At 34.5% G+C, this 18,797-nt stretch overlaps 1 protein-coding gene across 1 annotated transcript in view; it reads left to right on the plus strand.

The window, feature by feature from the left end:
- LOC136811654 (cell division cycle 5-related protein-like) overlaps positions 1 to 12,960 on the plus strand; it is a 38,463-nt gene extending 25,503 nt beyond the window's left edge. Inside the window, exons 3-22 of the mRNA XM_067068278.1 lie at positions 3,632 to 3,724; positions 4,254 to 4,388; positions 4,696 to 4,826; positions 5,105 to 5,235; positions 5,480 to 5,627; positions 5,791 to 5,867; positions 6,203 to 6,306; positions 6,541 to 6,620; positions 7,316 to 7,397; positions 7,716 to 7,877; positions 8,082 to 8,253; positions 8,525 to 8,742; positions 9,374 to 9,470; positions 9,759 to 9,880; positions 10,111 to 10,299; positions 10,817 to 10,927; positions 11,218 to 11,307; positions 11,615 to 11,698; positions 12,128 to 12,256; positions 12,691 to 12,960. Coding sequence (XP_066924379.1) covers positions 3,680 to 3,724; positions 4,254 to 4,388; positions 4,696 to 4,826; positions 5,105 to 5,235; positions 5,480 to 5,627; positions 5,791 to 5,867; positions 6,203 to 6,306; positions 6,541 to 6,620; positions 7,316 to 7,397; positions 7,716 to 7,877; positions 8,082 to 8,253; positions 8,525 to 8,742; positions 9,374 to 9,470; positions 9,759 to 9,880; positions 10,111 to 10,299; positions 10,817 to 10,927; positions 11,218 to 11,307; positions 11,615 to 11,698; positions 12,128 to 12,256; positions 12,691 to 12,870 — 2,487 coding nt within the window. The 5' untranslated portion in view covers positions 3,632 to 3,679 and the 3' untranslated portion in view covers positions 12,871 to 12,960. The remainder of the gene's footprint in view (positions 1 to 3,631; positions 3,725 to 4,253; positions 4,389 to 4,695; positions 4,827 to 5,104; positions 5,236 to 5,479; positions 5,628 to 5,790; positions 5,868 to 6,202; positions 6,307 to 6,540; positions 6,621 to 7,315; positions 7,398 to 7,715; positions 7,878 to 8,081; positions 8,254 to 8,524; positions 8,743 to 9,373; positions 9,471 to 9,758; positions 9,881 to 10,110; positions 10,300 to 10,816; positions 10,928 to 11,217; positions 11,308 to 11,614; positions 11,699 to 12,127; positions 12,257 to 12,690) is intronic.
- The last annotated feature ends 5,837 nt before the right edge of the window (positions 12,961 to 18,797 follow it).

Genomic DNA, 18,797 nt, shown 5'->3' on the forward strand with positions numbered 1-18,797 from the left:
CAAGATCTTTGTCACGTAAGGTAACTTTTGACAAAAAAATCTTTTGATGACGTCACTCATCATGCCCAAGGTGAGCAAAAACCGAAAATTTCCTTTGTTCTTATAAATAGCTATTGTATTCTAACAAAAGCTTTAGAAAAAAGTTGTCTGAGTTTAAAATGCTTATTTTATCCTAAATATTCAATAAATTACGGTTTAAACGATATATTAGACATTAAAAATAAATTTGTATTGGAAACAGAAATGTCATCATACTCAAGGTGTGAAAATTTTTAGGTGTCAAATTTTTTTTTATTTTGAAGCTAAATAAAAGTTAGGAATTTAAAATTTCAAGGCAAAAGCTCTATTATTTCAGGAGCTATTACCAACAGTTTGACGTCCGAACAGAAAGAGCCCCCCCCCCTAGGCCGAATAGGGTTAAAGTTGAAAAGTTGACAAAACCGAAAATGGGTGACATTAGCAGACTCATGCTCATATGAGGCATCAAGTTAGTATCTGGTACTCAAAATCACAAAAAATCACAAAAAATGTTCTTTAACTTTCTCTAGACTTATCCAATTTTTAAGAAAATGCAAAAAAATAAGTTGAAGGTTACTTTAATCCAATAGTATACTTCAGTAGCTTCAAATTGTTAGACATCCAGATATTCATTCATCTAAGGAACAAGTGGGTCCAAAATTTCAGCCAGATCCAGGCTGCCCCATAGTTTTAGCCTTGTTTGAACTCATCTCCCGGCCCCAAAAATCAAAATTTTTGAAAAATGAAAAAAGCACCCCAGATATTCACTCAATGAACAAGTGTGCCAAATTTCAGCCAAATTCGACAATTTTTGAAGTCCCCAGGTTGCCCCGAAGTTTTATCTCCTAACTATTCTTATTTCTCATTTTTTCGAGACTAGTTTAATAGTTCTTTTGATTTCTTTGACAAGCTTGTTATAAATTAGTTTTTATTTGAAACTTTATTTCTTTTGATTTAAAAAGAATTGGCTTGAAAATGATATTTGACTTGACCTAACTTGACAAGAATTTTTCCTGAGATATTAAGGGTGGTACAGAGTGGTGTGGTATGTTTTTTAATACAGTGTTGTAAAGTTTTTTAGAAAATTTAAAGGAGGTGTACCAGAAAGTACCATTACTAAGAATTAAAGGGTGGTATACCTATTTTGAGGGCGAAAATCAACTTAGTAGAGGGTACTTCATGGTGGTGTGTCATTTTTATATGGTGATATCAAGATTTTTTTGGGTATTAAGGGGTGGTATACCTATTTAAAGGGGTAGATTCAACTTAGTACCAGGGTACTAAGTGGTGGTGGTCTCAGATAAATTTCAAAAAACAAGAAAGTACAACTTTTCGGCACTGGTCCAGTACCACAACTTGGTACCCCCCCCCCCTGGAAAAACCGGTTTTGTGACATTTTCTCGAATTTTCATCCTTAGTTTTTTCTGATTTTTTGCAGAAAGATGCGTATTCGCAACGCTCAAAACATGGCCGAGTTCGATTTTTGAGAAACATTTTTTTCCGGTTGAAAATGCTGGAAATCCCCATGATTTTCATTGGATTTTTTCCTTATATTTATTTCTATATGTTTTTTACACAAAAACATTAATTGATAACAATGCTCACCATCAAGCATGATTCAATTGTCAATAAAACTGATTTTTGCGACCAGAACTTTCTATTTATTTTTTCCCTACAACCCTTCCCTCTCCCCTCATCAAAAATCAATGATGAATTTATTGCGTTATGCATTTTCGCTAAACGCTATATTTTCTGACTGATTTTTGGACCTACCCTGGTGGAGGTCCTATAAATAAACCTGTGTTTGTTCGTTCGTCCGTTCGTTTGGTTGTCTGTTACCAACTTTTCTCAGGATTGAATCATAGGAATCTTTTGATTTTTGGTACAAAGGTGCAAAATGGTGGTGGCCAAAATGTGACAGAGCCCGATTTTCGAAAAAAAAATTTGGGGCAAATTTGGGCCAAAAAACAGCTAAAAAACAGTGAAAAATTGGATCATTAATTTTTTCAGATTTTTTGCATGAAAGTAGGGTACCATCATAGGTAAAAGATGACTCAAGCAGATTTTTTTAAAAAAAGAATTTTTCAGCTCAAAAAACGCGTCTTTATTTATAAGAATCACTATTAATAAGCATACATCAATGTTTTAGCCAAATTACTCAATTTTTTTATGAGATAGATGTTTTTTTTGCTCACAAAGTCTTGAATATGAAAGATTATTTCAAGAGCATAAAATTTTGGTTTCTAAACGTTTTTTTATAAGAACCAAACGACTAATTTTAATAGATCGTCACTATTTGTGTTCTGAATGATTGTTTAACGGTCTTGCTCACGTAGATATCAATTATATATATTTGTTAAATGCATAACCAGGTAGGTCCATAAAAGTATCACTTGTTTTCATTTTTCTCCCCGCATTGCTATCGAACTTTCATCATCAGGTAGGTCCATTCAGCATCTAGCTTGTTTGTGTTTTTCGTAGCCTGATTTCTAACATCAAAAATCATGTTCTGAAATCATATCGTTGTTTGTCAGCGCCCCTTCGAATTAAGGCTACAAAGGCTCTCCAACTCACACTGCATATATTCAGCACAGGGTGCACCATTTCCAGACTGGATGACATCGTGTCTAGCAAAAGGTCTAACCATTGAGTTTGAAGCCCCAAGCAGATAGTCACACTAGCTTCCCTCCATAATGCCTATCAAAGATTAATGCTACTAAAGCGCCATCTACTGGAATTGCAAGCAAAAAAATGCGCCCAAAACTTCTAACGGGATTCTTGAAGAAATAAACTGGCGCTTTTTAGTGAAATAAACATTTTCAAAAATTTTGAGAAATTACCTAAGTTTTGAGCGGTAGATGAAAAAATTTTAACTGAAGTAACTTCAGAAACCTAAGAATAACTTCCCAAGAAAAAGATTTATGAGGGGAGGGAGACCAGGGAAGACACCCACCTAAATCTGTGCACTGTCGGACAGGCTATTTTCTTGAAAATTTACACGACCTCAAATACTAATCCGTTTTCATGTGCAGGGTTATTTTTAGTGTGTAATCAATGCTTAACAAATCAAAGGTCTCTCTCACAAGTTTAAGTAAATGACAAATTTTGGTTGGTTGATTAGCTGGCTGGAACTTGATTGAGCAGATTAGACTGATCCTCCTATCAAGATAACAGAATTTGGAGTGCAGGCCAATTTTAATTTTGTTTTCAGTGGTTTCATCTTAAATTTCAAGCTAGTATCACTTGCTAGTTAATATACAGCTTCTCAATCACATGAAAAAGAAGAAGCAGAGGCAAGTTTATTTTCTGAGAAAGTATTGTTTGTCATAGTGATACATTTATATAACTTTGTTATGAATTTTAGTGTAATTATTGGAAGTTTTAATAAATGGTTTTAGATTGTAAAAGGCTGCTTTTTTATTTGATTCCACTGGGTTGGCTGGGAATGTTTTCTAAACATGGGTATATATTTATAAACTCTAGGTAGACCAAAACCTTTATTTTTTCTGAAATTTAAAGCTTGTATATCCAAGATAACACAATCATAGCTGTTAAAGCAGTCTTACTGTTAGCAGTTCTGGTACAATGTTTTATCATTTTCCTTTCATTTTAGACTTGAAAAATAGAAAATTGATATTGATTGAAGGTATAGATTGCAATTATGGTTCGTATTTTTATCAAAGGAGGTGTCTGGTCAAACACTGAGGTAAGCCTTGATTGTATTTTTATGTAATAAAAACTAAAAAGTGATGTACCCCTTACAGTACATTTTAAAACTCATATATTGAGAAATTGGAAAGTTTTATTGTTTTGAGTGTTAAAACATTATTATTAGCTGGAAATTGAAACGTTTTAATTGCATTAACGTTAAGATTTTGTCATTTATTTGATTATTTTATTACAGAAAAATTTAACATAGTTTGATTTCCAAAGAATTTCTTAAGAACTCCTTAAGATTTGCCAGAATAGCCAAAAAATTGGCCTAAAACAGGTTCTTTTTGCATCAATAAAGCAAAAAAGTACTCCCAAAATTTGATGGAGCCCATTTTTTCAAAAACAATTTTGGTCATAGATTTCGGAAATGTCCTAAAAAAGTGGTTGTGTGGGATTTTCTTGAGACTTTATTGTTAGTTTTACCTGATTTTTTGTTTATTTTTGACTTTTGATTAGCCAGGCAGGTCCATAAAAGTATCAATTGTTTTCTAAAGTAGTAACTCTTATTGTTTGTATTTAAGGATGAAATTCTCAAGGCAGCTGTAATGAAATATGGCAAGAATCAGTGGAGTCGTATTGCATCACTCCTTCATAAGAAATCAGGGAAACAATGTAAAGCTCGTTGGTATGAATGGCTTGATCCAAGTATTAAAAAGGTAACAAAAGTCGAATATTCTTGATTTTATAGAGTTAATGTAAAGACTGTCTCATGCTACAACATACGTAAGCTTACAGAGACTTAAAGGATATGAAATAGCACATAGCGGAAGTATCTAGCTATTGTTTCATTTTCAAAACAAAGTTGAAACGCATGCGTGGATTTTGTTGCAAAGTAGGCACTCATAGTTACTGGTTTATGAAATATTTCATTTTTGCCTCTAATTGTAAATGACGAATAGTGCTGGTTTCTTTTGTACCTGCAAATTTGAAGTCCAAAGTTTTTTAACATTGTCATTTTACTAGACTGAATGGAGTCGAGAAGAAGATGAAAAGCTGCTCCATCTGGCGAAACTTATGCCTACTCAATGGAGAACCATAGCACCTTTGGTAGGCAGAACAGCCACTCAATGTCTAGAAAGATATGAATATCTCTTGTAAGCTATTTCACTCATCAATTTATTGCGATGTGAAACCCAGTTTAAATTTTGATATATGATAATGTTGCCCAGTTAGTTTTCAACAAGAACGTTTTCCACAACTCAAACTGAATCCACTCACATTTAGCTTTTGATTGTAGGATTTGAAATAATATATATGAAATAATATATATGAAATGCATTTTTCAAGAGTGATATAAATCTTATAGTAGCCTTTGAAAGAGATTTGCATATTTATTCAAGTTCCAAAAGTTTACAATATCTCCACCATGTAGGGATCAAGCTCAGAAGAAGGAGGGTGATGGTGGATCATCAGAAGATCCACGTAAACTACGTCCTGGTGAAATTGATCCTGCCCCAGAAACCAAACCTGCACGACCGGACCCCATTGATATGGACGAGGATGGTATGTTGATAAATAAACTTATGATTTTTGAAATTTCAAAGCTTTTGCTGTTGAAAATTGTATAATTTTATAAGAATCTTAGTTATGAAGTGTAACAACCTAACAGGAAAACAATCATATAACTAATAACACATTATAAATCAAAGTGTATTTCAGAACCAAAAAATTAAAATTCCATCACTTTTTCAGAATATAATTAACCTAGATTGACTTAGTGATATATTACTGATATACAATTTTTTAGAAATGGAAATGTTGTCTGAAGCTAGAGCTAGACTGGCAAACACTCAGGGAAAGAAGGCTAAGCGAAAAGCACGCGAAAAACAACTGGAGGAAGCAAGACGGCTTGCTTCGTTACAAAAGAGAAGGGAGCTGAGAGCTGCTGGAATACAGTATGTATGGTTACTAAAAAAGTTGATATGATGTGATTTTTTAATGTAAAGCCTTAAAACGATAAAGCAGATGTCCACTATTCAAACCCTGCTTACCATACCCAAACAAACTTAGAATGATACAAATTTTATGATTTTATTAAAAATTATTTTTTCCCTTTAGAATCAATCGTTATCGTAAAAAGAAGCGTGGTGTTGACTATAATGCAGAAATTCCGTTTGAAAGAAAACCTGCTCAAGGTAATCATACAACTTCATCTGCCTTGTGATTCATGGAACAGACTGTTGTCCCTATCATTTGTTTGTCTTGAACCTGGGGCACTGAAGTATAAAAGAATTTTTTTGAAAAGCTTTGTGCTTCTGTAACGCAACGGTTTTGTGCATTTCCACTCTAATAATCAGACATTCCCCTTACTCACATACCCCCTGCCTCGCAAAGCAGCAAACAGCTATGGTTGAAATTTAGCTTTAAATCCTCACTAACTTACAGATGTTTGAGATGAAGAGTCGTCAGTCTTTTCAACCAATTACAAGGTAGTCAAAGTATTTTCAGTACTCTTTTCGCTCTACTTTAGGTTTTTACGACACGAGCAACGAGCAAGTGAAAGCATTAGAACCTGACTACAAGAAATTACGCCAAGAACACATGGATGATAAACGAAGAGATATTCAAGAAGAGGTATGGTGTAATTCTTTGTTCTATGATGTAATTAAAAGGAATGAAACCTGAACCAAGACTGAAAGTGGTATTCTTTATTCATTTACTATGTTCTCTCTCAGGGCCCCCTATCCTTACCTGCTATAAAAGTTCTTATATCAACTATTATGGTGTATGTTAAAACTACTAAACCTCATAAGTAGAAGGATCTACGAATCTTACTCTTTGACCGACATCACTTTGTTTCATTTTTAGAGAGACCGAAGAAAAGACAAGGACAAACAGAAAAAGCGAAAAGAAAACGATTTACCTGGTGCTATTGCTTCAATCAATAAGTACAGACTGTTCTAATTCTTCCTTTGTGATAACTTCCTGAAGCGTTTAGATTGTGTTTCTTAGCTCAGATATTTTTCGGTGTGCACTAGCCTCGATAGACTGGTTAACGCTTAAAATAAAAGATTAATAACAACAAAACTTCAACCAGAAGTTGTCTCTAGTCTTGGTTATCATGATCCGTTATTACAACCTCGAGGGTTTATTCAGCATAAGGCTTTTGCTTCTAAAGCCTTTCAATGTCAGCAAAGAATTGTCAGAAGATGAGAACGGGGAAGGAATAGTTAATTCAAGCAACGTGAAAAATAAGCAAAGGACAAACGTTATAATTATCGTATTATAACACCCAATGTATTACACGGATTACGAACGACCCAGGTCTAACCCTCACGTTTATCGCTTCGTAGTACACCATGTGCGCATTGTCTGTTTGATCGTAAAAAATTCCCGTACGGAGACCTCTGCGATGAAGTATGATTTATAAATAGCAACACTTCTCTCATCGTCTCCCCTCTCTTACCAACACTCCATCGCAGCGGTCAGTTTGAAAAATCTCAAATGAGAAAAGACAATGACAACAGACCTTCTACGATAATGAATTTTGAAATAAGCCGTAGATACTGGGTTTGTGTACAGGCTAGTCTAGGGAAGGCAACGTTCACCACTTCTTTGAAAAGATAAATGATTTTCTCTCCAGGATGATGAGTCAAGAAAATACCAAAAAAAGAAGTAAACTCGTTCTGCCAACACCTCAAGTCACTGATGCGGAATTAGAAGAGGTCTGGAGATCGCATTTTTCTTTTTGTCTCGAATTTCTGGTGAAGTTTTAATGTAATCTTATGAACTCTTTGTGTTTCGGCAAATTTGGATTTTCTTTTTTACTTCTATTTTACATATCATTAGTTACACAGTTTTCTCGAGGTACCTCATACGGTTTATATTGGGTCAGTATCGACCGTATTGTTGGCAAGGCTTACCCTCCACGTGTTGTCTTTTGACCAACGAATTCGCTAGAACGATGCCGGGTAAATAAAAATATTATGAAACTCTGGGTATCTAGATCTATTCCATTAACCAAATATTGCTGATTATTTCAGGTTGTGAAGCTAGGTATTGCCAGTGAACAAGCAAAAGAATTTGTTGAAGGTGAAAGCGAATCAGCTACTAAAGGACTCTTGTCAGATTATTCCGTCACACCTGGTACCAACCTACCTATGCGTACTCCACGAACACCAGCTCAACAAGACAACATCCTGCAGGTTGGTTTCTCATTTACACTTGAAACCTTTTATTATTGATTCCTTGGATCTTAATTTGAATAGCATTAGCATCGTTGTTGTTTTGAAAAAGCTGATTTTATTTATTTGAAGGAAGCTCTTGTTTTTAAAAGAAAATAATCACCCAAAAACAGTTGCTTTGATAGTGTAGCAAAAAAGAATTATCTTTTTGGCTCGATTTTACAGGAAGCGCAGAACATTTTGAATCTACAGCAAGTAGACACACCTTTGAAGGGCGGTTTGAACACGCCTATGTACGAGAGTAATTTCGATGGCGCCACGCCCCAACGTCAGATTCAACAGACGCCCAACATGATGATCACAACGCCTTATAGAACACCGGGTCCTGAAGGCCAAGGTTCGTAGTTCAAATTCTATTATTTATATTAGCTTCTTTTTGGTCTTTCAAAAGATTAGCATTACTTATTATTCCAAACATCAAGCTCATGTGTATTTTCTTGATAATATACGAAGCTATTCATATCAGGCCAAAATACTTTATCACGTTTAGAATTGGTAATTAATCTTAATTGTTTGAGATGAGAAAATAGACAAACTTTTCGTGTCCAAACTAATGCACAAGTCTCACACTTCGAACTTTTCTTTTAACACATTTACATTCCTTTCAGGTTTTACTCCGCGTGGAATGACACCAAAGATAGGAGGAACTCCAGGTGCTGGAGCGACTCCTTCAGTTCGTGATAACCTCAGTATCAATCGAGAAAACGCTTTCTATGACGATTTATCGTCTGCCAAACAAGTTCAAATGGAGAATAAGAACCAACTGTTGGCTGGATTAAGCTCTTTACCGAAACCAACCAACGATTTCGAGATTGTCGTGCCTGAGGTTTGTCTTTCTAAAACTGTATCTGTGTGTTATGGCTCATACTTAAATAGTTGTTTTAAAGGCATGTATCCATGATATGCACCACTGGAGAGTCTTCTGAGAACTTTTAAGATTTTCCACCCAATACGTCACTTGAACAATAGAAAAAGTGACGTATTGGGTGGAACAAAAACAGAAAAGTTTCATAAGTCATTGCAGTGGCGCATATCATGAATATACCTTAAGTGGATAAATTTTCGCGTGGACTTTTTTTCGCGAATCGAAAATCGAAAATTTTCGCGTGGACTAAATTTCGCAAATCAGCCTCTTTTTCACCTAATTTCTTTCATTTTCCTAGGGGTTTTGGCAAAAATCATAATTTTAAATTTTTCGCGTGGACAAAATTTCGCGAAAATGGCCAAAATACGCGAAAATCGCGAAAATTAATCCACGCGAAAATTTATCCACTTAAGGTACTTTTTGTTAAATTGTTACGTAAAGAATTCCAAAGGAGTTAAGCCAGTTTAAAAGACCCTATGTTTTCAATACGGTGGAAAGACCGTTTTTCAGGGAAAAAATCGCCTATGAACTATATGTTTATGAACATGATGGATCACTCAAAGCTTTCATCGTAAAGAATTGATATATTTAGAAATTTGAGATTGATATGGAAGAACCGACTGATCCTAACTTCGTGGAAGATATGGCCGACGTTGAAGCAAGAAACTATGAAAACCTAAAAGAAAAAGGTACAATATTTTTGTGACATTCCATGATTGCAGACCTGGAGTCTTTATCTTTCGGTAGAAAATTGAATCTTTTTACTTCAAAATTTAGAGTATTGGGTCCATTTTTAACGACATGGTTAAAAGGTCTAGCCTTGACCGTATTTTTATAGATATTCGAATACATATTCGAATACATATTCGAAGATGTGAAATTATTAGGAAAATATTTCATTAATAATTTGGGAAAATAGTTTAATAAAATAGTTTAATAATCCTCTGACCCGAATTCTTTTCAACTCACTTATTCAGAGGCTGCGGAATTTCGTCGGCGAGCACAATCTGTGCAGAGGAACATGCCACGCCCATCTGACGTCAACACCAGTGTTCTCAGACCCAATCACATGAAAGTTGACCTCAACTCACTTCAAATGGTAAACATTCTACTCCCTTTTGGTTATCTTTACTTCAGCCATTTACACTGTTTCGTTTTAAAACATTCGATCCATTCAACAGTTTCAAAGGAAAAAAAAGCATATATCGGTATTATTTTTTTGAAATGCACAAGAAATATAAAATTGTCGCCGCACGTTTTAGTCTCATTAAACGTAACCGATTTCTAAGAAATCATTCATTCATTCATTCATTCATTTATTCTTCCCAGGCAGAAGAACTGATTAAAGAGGAAATGATCAAGATGTTACGTAACGACATAGTTTCCCATCCAACAGAAACACAAATGTTCGCTCTGAATCAAAAGAAAACACGCGCGGCCGCTCAAACTGTGATGACTACCAACAAACGTGTTTTGAGCGAGGAACCCTTGGAAGATGTTACGGATGACGAAATCAAAGTAACTAACACAATTATTCTCATTTTCACCAAGTGAATTATCACCTATGATCAAAATTTAATCCATAATTTGACATACAAACTTTGATATGTTTGGTAACAATTAGAATCCTTGGTTTTTATATTTGATTTAATGGTTGTTGTTGTTGCCGTCTGAATTAAAAACTTTTCAACTTTATCATTGATTTGTTAATATTGAAAAAAATGTTTCTTCGAAACAATAATGTGGTTATTGAAAGAGTATCGGCAGAAATGGCATGTTTATTAAAGATTGTACACTGGAGTCTCTACAACTCGAAATTCTATTTCTTGAAGTTTTCTTAATTTGAACAATTTTCCTTATCTCTTCAGTAAGCAATGCCTAATGAATCGGTCTCCATAATTCGAAATTTCCCGTTTTTCTCGAAAGCTCCCTGTGCGTGTTCGAGTTATGGAGACTCCACTGTATACTTGATCTTATCCTCATACGAGGTCGTCAACAATCATAATTTGTAATACTCGGTGATTCTATTTACCAGGCTGCGAGAGAATTATTGAAGGAAGAAATTGAAGTAGTGAAACAAGGCATGAACCATGGTGATTTAACGATGGAAGCTTACACCAAAGTATGGGATGAATGCTATGGACAGGTGAGAGTTTCCATTGTTTTGAGCAAGTTTTAAAATCAAAATAAAACATTGTGTATAATTGAAATTCCACTTACCCTTAAGAGCCTAAAGTGAAAAATTTTTGGTATGACATCTCTGCCATTTTTTTCGCCGCTGTTTCGTTATTCAAGGTAATTTTAGCTTCTTTTTTACAACACTTCTATCCTGAGAAAAGCTGAGTTCTTGTGAGTTCTTTAGTGCATCGCAATGTAATATGATGGGCCTATAGAGGTATACCAATACATGTGACATCTGATTTGTATTCCTTTCAGCTTTTGTTTCTGCCCAACCAACAACGTTACACAAGGTCTGCTCTCGCTTCTAAGAAAGATCGTGTAGAGTCTGCTGAAAAACGCTTAGAGGTAAGTTTCTCAATCATTGCCTGATTATGTTAACGCATCGATAAGGAAAGCAGCATCGCTTAACGCATTGATAAATATTCTCGTATATTGACCCTAAGAACAAGATCAGTCTATTTTCTTGAAAAAATTTGGTTCTAGCCAACTATATAGCTTAATGAAGTCTCCAATGTTCGACGAAATCATAGTTGGTTTGATATAAAGTTCTGCAAGTGTCATTAAGATTCATATTTATTTTTTCCTTCCGATTCTTAACAACAAACTTTTAAACAACTGTTCTTAGAAGGTGACATGACTTTCGTGTTTTCAGATTTACCGGGGACAAATGACAGAGGACGCGAAACGAGCCGCCAAATCGGAAAAGAAACTCAAAGTACTACTTGGAGGCTACCAGGTACGGTAACAATTTTCTGAGATAAAAAGATTTCATACATTTACGGTATGCTTGATAATTTTTAATGGAAGCACCTAATTTGTCAAATCTTGCTACATTATTTATTTGATAATCACCAAATTTGCTGGATAGATCACGTAGTCAAACTTTAGCCTACCTATTCTTCGCCCTGCTTATTCTAATTGTCCGTCCATTGCAATTGTTTTTACATCATGAATAAAACTAGATTGAAACCGGTTTATTTAAAGTTTAATTACTGAATGACATTCAATTTAGCAACTCTGCAGGCACAAGAAGAAACGACGAGTCTGAGATCAGGTGATAGTATTTTGAGTAAGAATCTTCTACCAGTTTGGGTCACCTGTAACAGAAAAAAAGAGTAATATATGAAGAAGGTTGACTTTCTTTTTGTTTCTTATTTTTCTACAGTCACGTGCGATTGCGTTGAACAAACAGATATCTGATTTACACGACCAATTGGAACAAAGTCGAATCCAGTGCGATACTTTCGATATGTTGAAGAAACAGGAAAAACACGCCGTACCACGACGTTTGGCTGTAAGTAACACATTCATTTGAAATTCAGCTGCGAGAAATGGAACAAGGTGTTTTAGATTTGATTTTGTTAGATAATTCCTTTTGTTTAGAGTGCAACTTTGTTTTGGAAAATGGTCGACTCTTTTGGCTAAGGAATGATGCGCTCTAGGTGGGAATATAATGGGAAAGGGTCAAAGGATAGGAGTTGAAATACAGTTGGCTCTCTCTCTCTAATTCGATCTTTAAGGGACTAATAATTTTTTTCGAAATATATATTTAAAGAATTTTACCAAAAGAAAGAATATGTTGAGTTTTCAGAAACTGACAAATTCCAGAAAGTTGTCTACAATTTCCAGTAGGCGTCTAAACCTTTTGGGGTATGATTATCGGAATTTGAAAACTACCGCTGGGTTTAGGTTTTTTAAATTCAACTACTCACTAATTCATATTCAAAGGCTCTCGAAGAAGACGTGACACGACAAACGGATCGTGAGAAAGCACTCCAACATCAATTCTCCGACCTTCTCTATGAACGCGACCGGCTCAAACAACTCAAAAAACGGCGTGACGAAGCCGACCGTACTCGAAGATCAGACGTAGAGAGTCGAAGCCCTGAGAGAAGGGATCAAGTATGATATTTTTAACACTTCTTTGTATTTTGCTTTTTATTTTATTGGTTATGTATAAAAATATAATCTTTACAAATAATTCTTCTGCAAATGAAAGTCTTTCGCACATCCTTCCTAAAATATCATATTTGTTATTTTGTCACTCAGCTGGAAGTTGGAGTTTATCATTTTTTTGGACCTACCTCCGGGTAACCCGGTGGAGGTTCTATAAATTAACCCATGTCCGTTCGTTCGTTCGTTCTTCCGTCCGTCTGTTACCAGCTTTTCTCAATGTTGACTCATTATTTTTTTCTGATTTTTTGCACAATGATGCAAAATGGCAATGCCTAAAATGTGTCGGAGCCTGATTTTCGATAAAATATATATTTGGGCAAATTTGGGCCAAAAACTGCTTAAAAATAGGGTTCTTTGGACTTATTGTACAAAATCCTGTCATTACTTTTTTCTGTTTTTTTGTACAAAGATGGAGGGCAAGATTCTCTAAAGAATGTGGTTTTTCCCGGAAAATTCTTATTCGCCTTAAAAAACGGATTTTTTGGGCCTGAATGGTTTGAGTGATTTTCGTATTTGGGGAAATTCCTTTTTACCATTTTACATTATTCAACACACAAGCTTTATTTTTACATTCTGAATTTTTGTACAATTATTGTGACTTTTTTCTTATTTTCATGTGATGTTAATCATTAGGTAGGTCCATTCAGCATGTTGCTTGTTTAATTTGAAAATGTGATAGTCCAGCAAGATTTGTCAAGCTTCGTTTTTATTGATGTTAAACTTTCCACGTTTGATGATTGGAAGATATTCTTTTTTTACGGTGGCCGAGAAGGACCAAACAAAATAAATTCAAATACAAAATAACAAACTCAAATACAAAATAACAAAATTGTTTCTTATAAAAAAACGTTTAAAAACCAAAATTTCATGCTCTTGAAATATTCTTTTAAATTCAAGAATTCGTAAGCAAAAAAAACATCTATCTCATCAAAAAATTGAGTAATTTGGCTAAGAACATTGATGTGTGCTTATTAATAGTGATTCTTATAGATAAACATGCATTTTTTTGAAAAAATCTGCTTGAGCCATCTTTTTCCTATGATGGTAATCAGAAATCAGAAAAAGTTAATGATCCAATTTTTCACAAAGTCCAAAAAAACCGTTTTTCAGCCGTTTTTTGGCCCAAATTTTGCCCAAAAGATTTTTTTTCGAAAATCGGGCTCCGTCACATTCGAGGGTTTATAGTTATGCATCTTTGTGCAAAAAATCATAAAGAATCAAAGAGCCAATCTCGAGAAAAGCTAATACCTAAGTAATTGATAATATGCTTATAAATAAATATCGAATTTGGCCAGTTTTTCTATAAAAACACGCCAAGCAACCAAAATTTCATGTCTAAACACACACATTCTTCAAAAGTAAGCCCTCATGAGCAAATAAAACATCTATCTCATAAAGTAATTTGACTAAGAACATTGATGTATGCTTATTAATAGTGATTTTTATAGATAAACATGCGTTGTTTGAGCCAACAAAATTTTTTTGAAAAAATCTGCTTGAGCCGTCTTTCACCTATGATGGTACCCTACTTTCAAGCAAAAAATTACAAAAAGTTAATGATCCAATTTTTCACAAAGTGCAAAAAACCCGTTTTTCAGCCGTTTTTTGTCCCAAATTTGCCCAAAAATTCTTTTTTTCGAAAATCGGGGTCCGTCACATTCGAGGGTTTATAGTTATACATCTTTGTGCAAAAAATCAGAAAAAACTAGCGAGTCAATCACGAGGAAAGCTAACGAACGAACGAACGAACGAACGAACGAACGAACGAACGAACGAACGAACGAACGAACGAACGAACGAACGAACGAACGAACGAACGAACGAACGAACGAACGGTTAATTTATAGGACCTCCACCCCACTGGGGTAGGTCCAAAAGTTCAATACATACAAAAAGGGGGACCCAAAAATGGCCAAAGTCTTATGTTGTGAGCCTGGATACTTATCATTGACCACTTTAGCTTTTCAAGAATTTAGGGCCCCTGGTACCAATTTTTGAAAATTTTGAAAGTCCGGGTCCAAACCTTATTTTGTTATGGGATTCTTTATTTTGTATTGGAATTTTTTATTTTGTTATGGGATTTTTTATTTTGTATTGAGGTATTTTATTTTGTGTGGCCCTTCTCGGCCACCGTACTTTTTCTTTCTTTGGCTGAGCAATTAGAAGAAATACGGTACAGTACAATTCTTTCCATTTTCGAACCTTAACGGGAAAAGCTTGTCGGTCAGTAATAGTAATACACCTACCTCCTGACATACTGTACTAGTTGTCATTCATTAGCCAACTGGTGTCAAGTGTTAGCACAAATTTCAACCTCTAAATATCATCAACGTCGGCATACTTGTTACTATGTTACTTCACATATAGACATATACCAGGTAATTACAAACAACCGAAAATACACAATGCAAGTAGTTTGGTCATTAACATAATTGCAACGACCTCTTTTGTTTTTCCGGCCGTAAGGTAAGAAAGGGAACTAGAAGACCCCGTGTTGTGGTCACTTTTAATTACCCCAATTAAAGGCTAATCAAAATTTGGAAATTCAAACCGTCAGAAATAAGACAAACAAACATTTCCGAAAGTCCCTCTACAATCAGTGCCATAATATATTGGCACTTTTGGCTAATTTACCATTTTTCGAAAAATGAAGTTCGAGCGAGAACTTCAGGCCTTCAACTTAATTTTATCGACTATCGATCTGGGAGGGATTTATTGGTTTCTAGGCTATATTTCAAGCCCTACTGGATCATTTTTGAACTTTAAGTGTAGCGTTAAAACTCTACCATTCGAACCTACTTTAGAGCACTTACAAATCGATTGTGGTTTCAAAACACCCCGGTGAATTTCCCTTTTGTCACTGATTGTAGAAAGTTCTCAAATGGAGGGTCTGAAATGGTTTAGAGATCCCATAAATGGGATAACGAACCCTCCTCCATAGAAGTACCTGTCTTATGAAATGTCACTACTATGGGGAGCAATAATTCCTGAAATTATTAATATTTCATACTCAATCTTGAAATATCAAATCATAAACAAGCAATATGCTGAATGGACCTACCTAATGATTAACGTCAGAAGAAAGGCAATAATAAGAAGAAAAATAAGACTATAGTCTGTAAATGAAGAAATTTTCAAAGATTTCTGGATACAAAATTTGATTAGATATATACCTGATGATTTAGTTACTACAGGAAAAAAATAAACAACAATCAGTCAGAGGTTATAGAACTAATGCAATCAATGCATTAGTCTAAATATCTCATAATCGATTGTTGATGAGGGAAGAATGGATTGGGAGAGGAGTGAAAATAATAATTTAATATTTACATTGTATATTCACATTATATACAATATTTATTTACAGTATCTACATATTTAAAAGTTTTATGGTACATTGCATAAAAAATTATTTACATAAATTGAAAAGCAGAAGATCCATTTTAATTTCATTTAAAATTCTATTTGTCAAAATGGATATCATTTAAGAAATATAAATTCTAATCTTCGAAAGTCAGATATCAATGAAAATAAAAAAATGATCACTGTATGGTGATGGCATCCATTGAGCTGGAGTTTCGCGATGATCGTCAAAAATAAGATCTAAAATATTTCCATCAATATGTGTTGGATGTTCGCATCTTTGATGAAAGATATTTGGTGGTAATGCTTCATTGACGATTTCTTTGTTGTCAGGTAAATTGAAATCACCAAGAACAATGGTTGAGTAATTTTCCGCATTAATCTGTCCCCGTAGATTATCAAGCTCAATTTGAAGAGATTGTGCAAATAAAGGAACAGAGCTCGTTGGAGGTCTATATATCAAAACAATCAAATAATGTTTGTCGTTTATGCTCACCAAAAGTGGAAGTAATTCTAATTCACTAACAGTGTTCAGTTCTTTTATCACATTTACTTGATTTGTATCGTAACTGATTGCTAAGCCATGGGCAGTTCTCTGATGAATCGTTTTCCAATGTCGTAGTTTTTCACTATCCTCAATGTTTCCTCTAGCGTTATTACCAGTCTCTGTGAAACATAATAAATAACATCTGGATGTATGCAAGTCATTTGAAAGAAAATGATTGATATGTAAATTCCACGATCTAATATTGTACAGACACAAATTTTTACTATTCATTTCCTCAAGTGGATGTACTATTGATAACACTTTGTTTGTCCTCATTTCTTCCATTTCTTTCTTTGCTTCTGAATTTACAACAATGTGCCTTTCAGGAATGAAATTTAGCAGATGAATCTTGTCACTCGATGTTGCGCGAGACAGAAGTGTATAAAGTAATCCTGGTCCAACTGGTGCTAATCCTTTTCCGCTTCTAGTCGTTTGATCTAGATCTCCACTGGCATATTCTAATGTGCTACCTTGTGCTTTATGTATTGTTGTAGCAAAAGCAACGATTAATGGAAATTGCTTTCTTGTCACATAAATATTTTTCGATGTTTTGAATGTTTTTACTTCTGGTTGAACGGGAACACACGTTTTCAATTCTCCTTTCAATCTTGCATTTTTCAATTTATTTCCTGATAAAGGGTTGTCAAATTGAACATAAATAACGCCACATGGTTTGTTATCTCTTAAGCCTTGGATATGTTTCACTATTCCGGTAGATCCGTTGATCAATTTATCCTCTACATCTTTGTTAATTGTAAGCATAACCCTAGCACCAACACATAATATTAATTCTTTTGGAAGTCCTGCAGTTTTGTTAATCGGAACATATTTATTCAAAGTTACTTTTTGTCTTGATTCATCCTTAGCTATTGAAGTGCGTTTATTATTCCAATCCTGTAAAGATTTTAAGCTCTTTTCATTTTGTTGGTCTTTCAAGTTGTTTGTGATGTACATTTTCATGAAGTTCTCAGGCCATTCAGTTGTATCAGTATGTTCGAATGACTGAATTTTTTCAATATCAGCTTGCGTATGATTTCCTTCTCGAAGCCTGTTAAGTAATGCAGCAAATTCTGAATCTCCACTTTGTCTCACAATTTCGTCCAGTTCATAAAGTTTGAATTCTTCCCAAGCATAGTCAAGTTTTGTCTTGTATATTGAGTTTTGTTTAATAGGTGGTAATTGAAAGAAATCACCGATCAATAACAATGCAACCTCGCCAAATGGTTCTTTGATTTGTTTAATTTCTTGTAATCGTCTATTTAGATCGTCAAAACTCCTTTTTCCAATCATTGAAATCTCATCAATCAATAAAACCTTTAAATATTTGAATTTCAACCTCAATTCATGTAAGGCATTTCCAGTTAAATCTCGTTTTTGCATTATTCCTCTTCCTTCATCATAGATTGGTAACACGAAAGCTGAATGCAAAGTAGTACCGTCAACATTTGCTGCCGCTTTACCGGTTGATGCTGTCACAAAAACAGATGGTTCTCTATCTATATTTTGTCCTGGTTCTTTCAGAATCTTTTTAAGTTGTTCAGTCAAACACTTTATTAAGAAGCTTTTTCCAACTCCTGCACCGCCACTTAAAAAAAGTCTAAATGGATTTGGTTTTTCAATTGATGGCATTTTTTCGGAAAATTTGAGAGTCAGTACATATTTGAAGACAAAATTGAAAAAGTTTCGCTGTTTTACATTTAAGTTGGAGCACATGTTGTAGAATCTATCAAGAGACATAGTAGGATTTTGGTCAGATGTCGTAAATGGTACTGAAGAGGTTTCATTAGTTGCATCCTGGGCATCATTTTCATAATCTAAATCAATCAAATCCGGATGAATAATTCGATAATCATCATCTTGTTCGTCGTCACTACTTTCCGAATCAGAACTGTCATAGACATGTATATCATTTAAATCGACGTCATTGATTCTGCCAAAATAAGGATCATGCTTTAGAATATTTGGTTTG

The sequence above is a fragment of the Clytia hemisphaerica genome, unplaced genomic scaffold (assembly GCF_902728285.1).
Source record: "Clytia hemisphaerica strain Z4C2 unplaced genomic scaffold, Clytia hemisphaerica genome assembly, whole genome shotgun sequence".
Lineage (NCBI taxonomy): Eukaryota > Metazoa > Cnidaria > Hydrozoa > Leptothecata > Clytiidae > Clytia > Clytia hemisphaerica.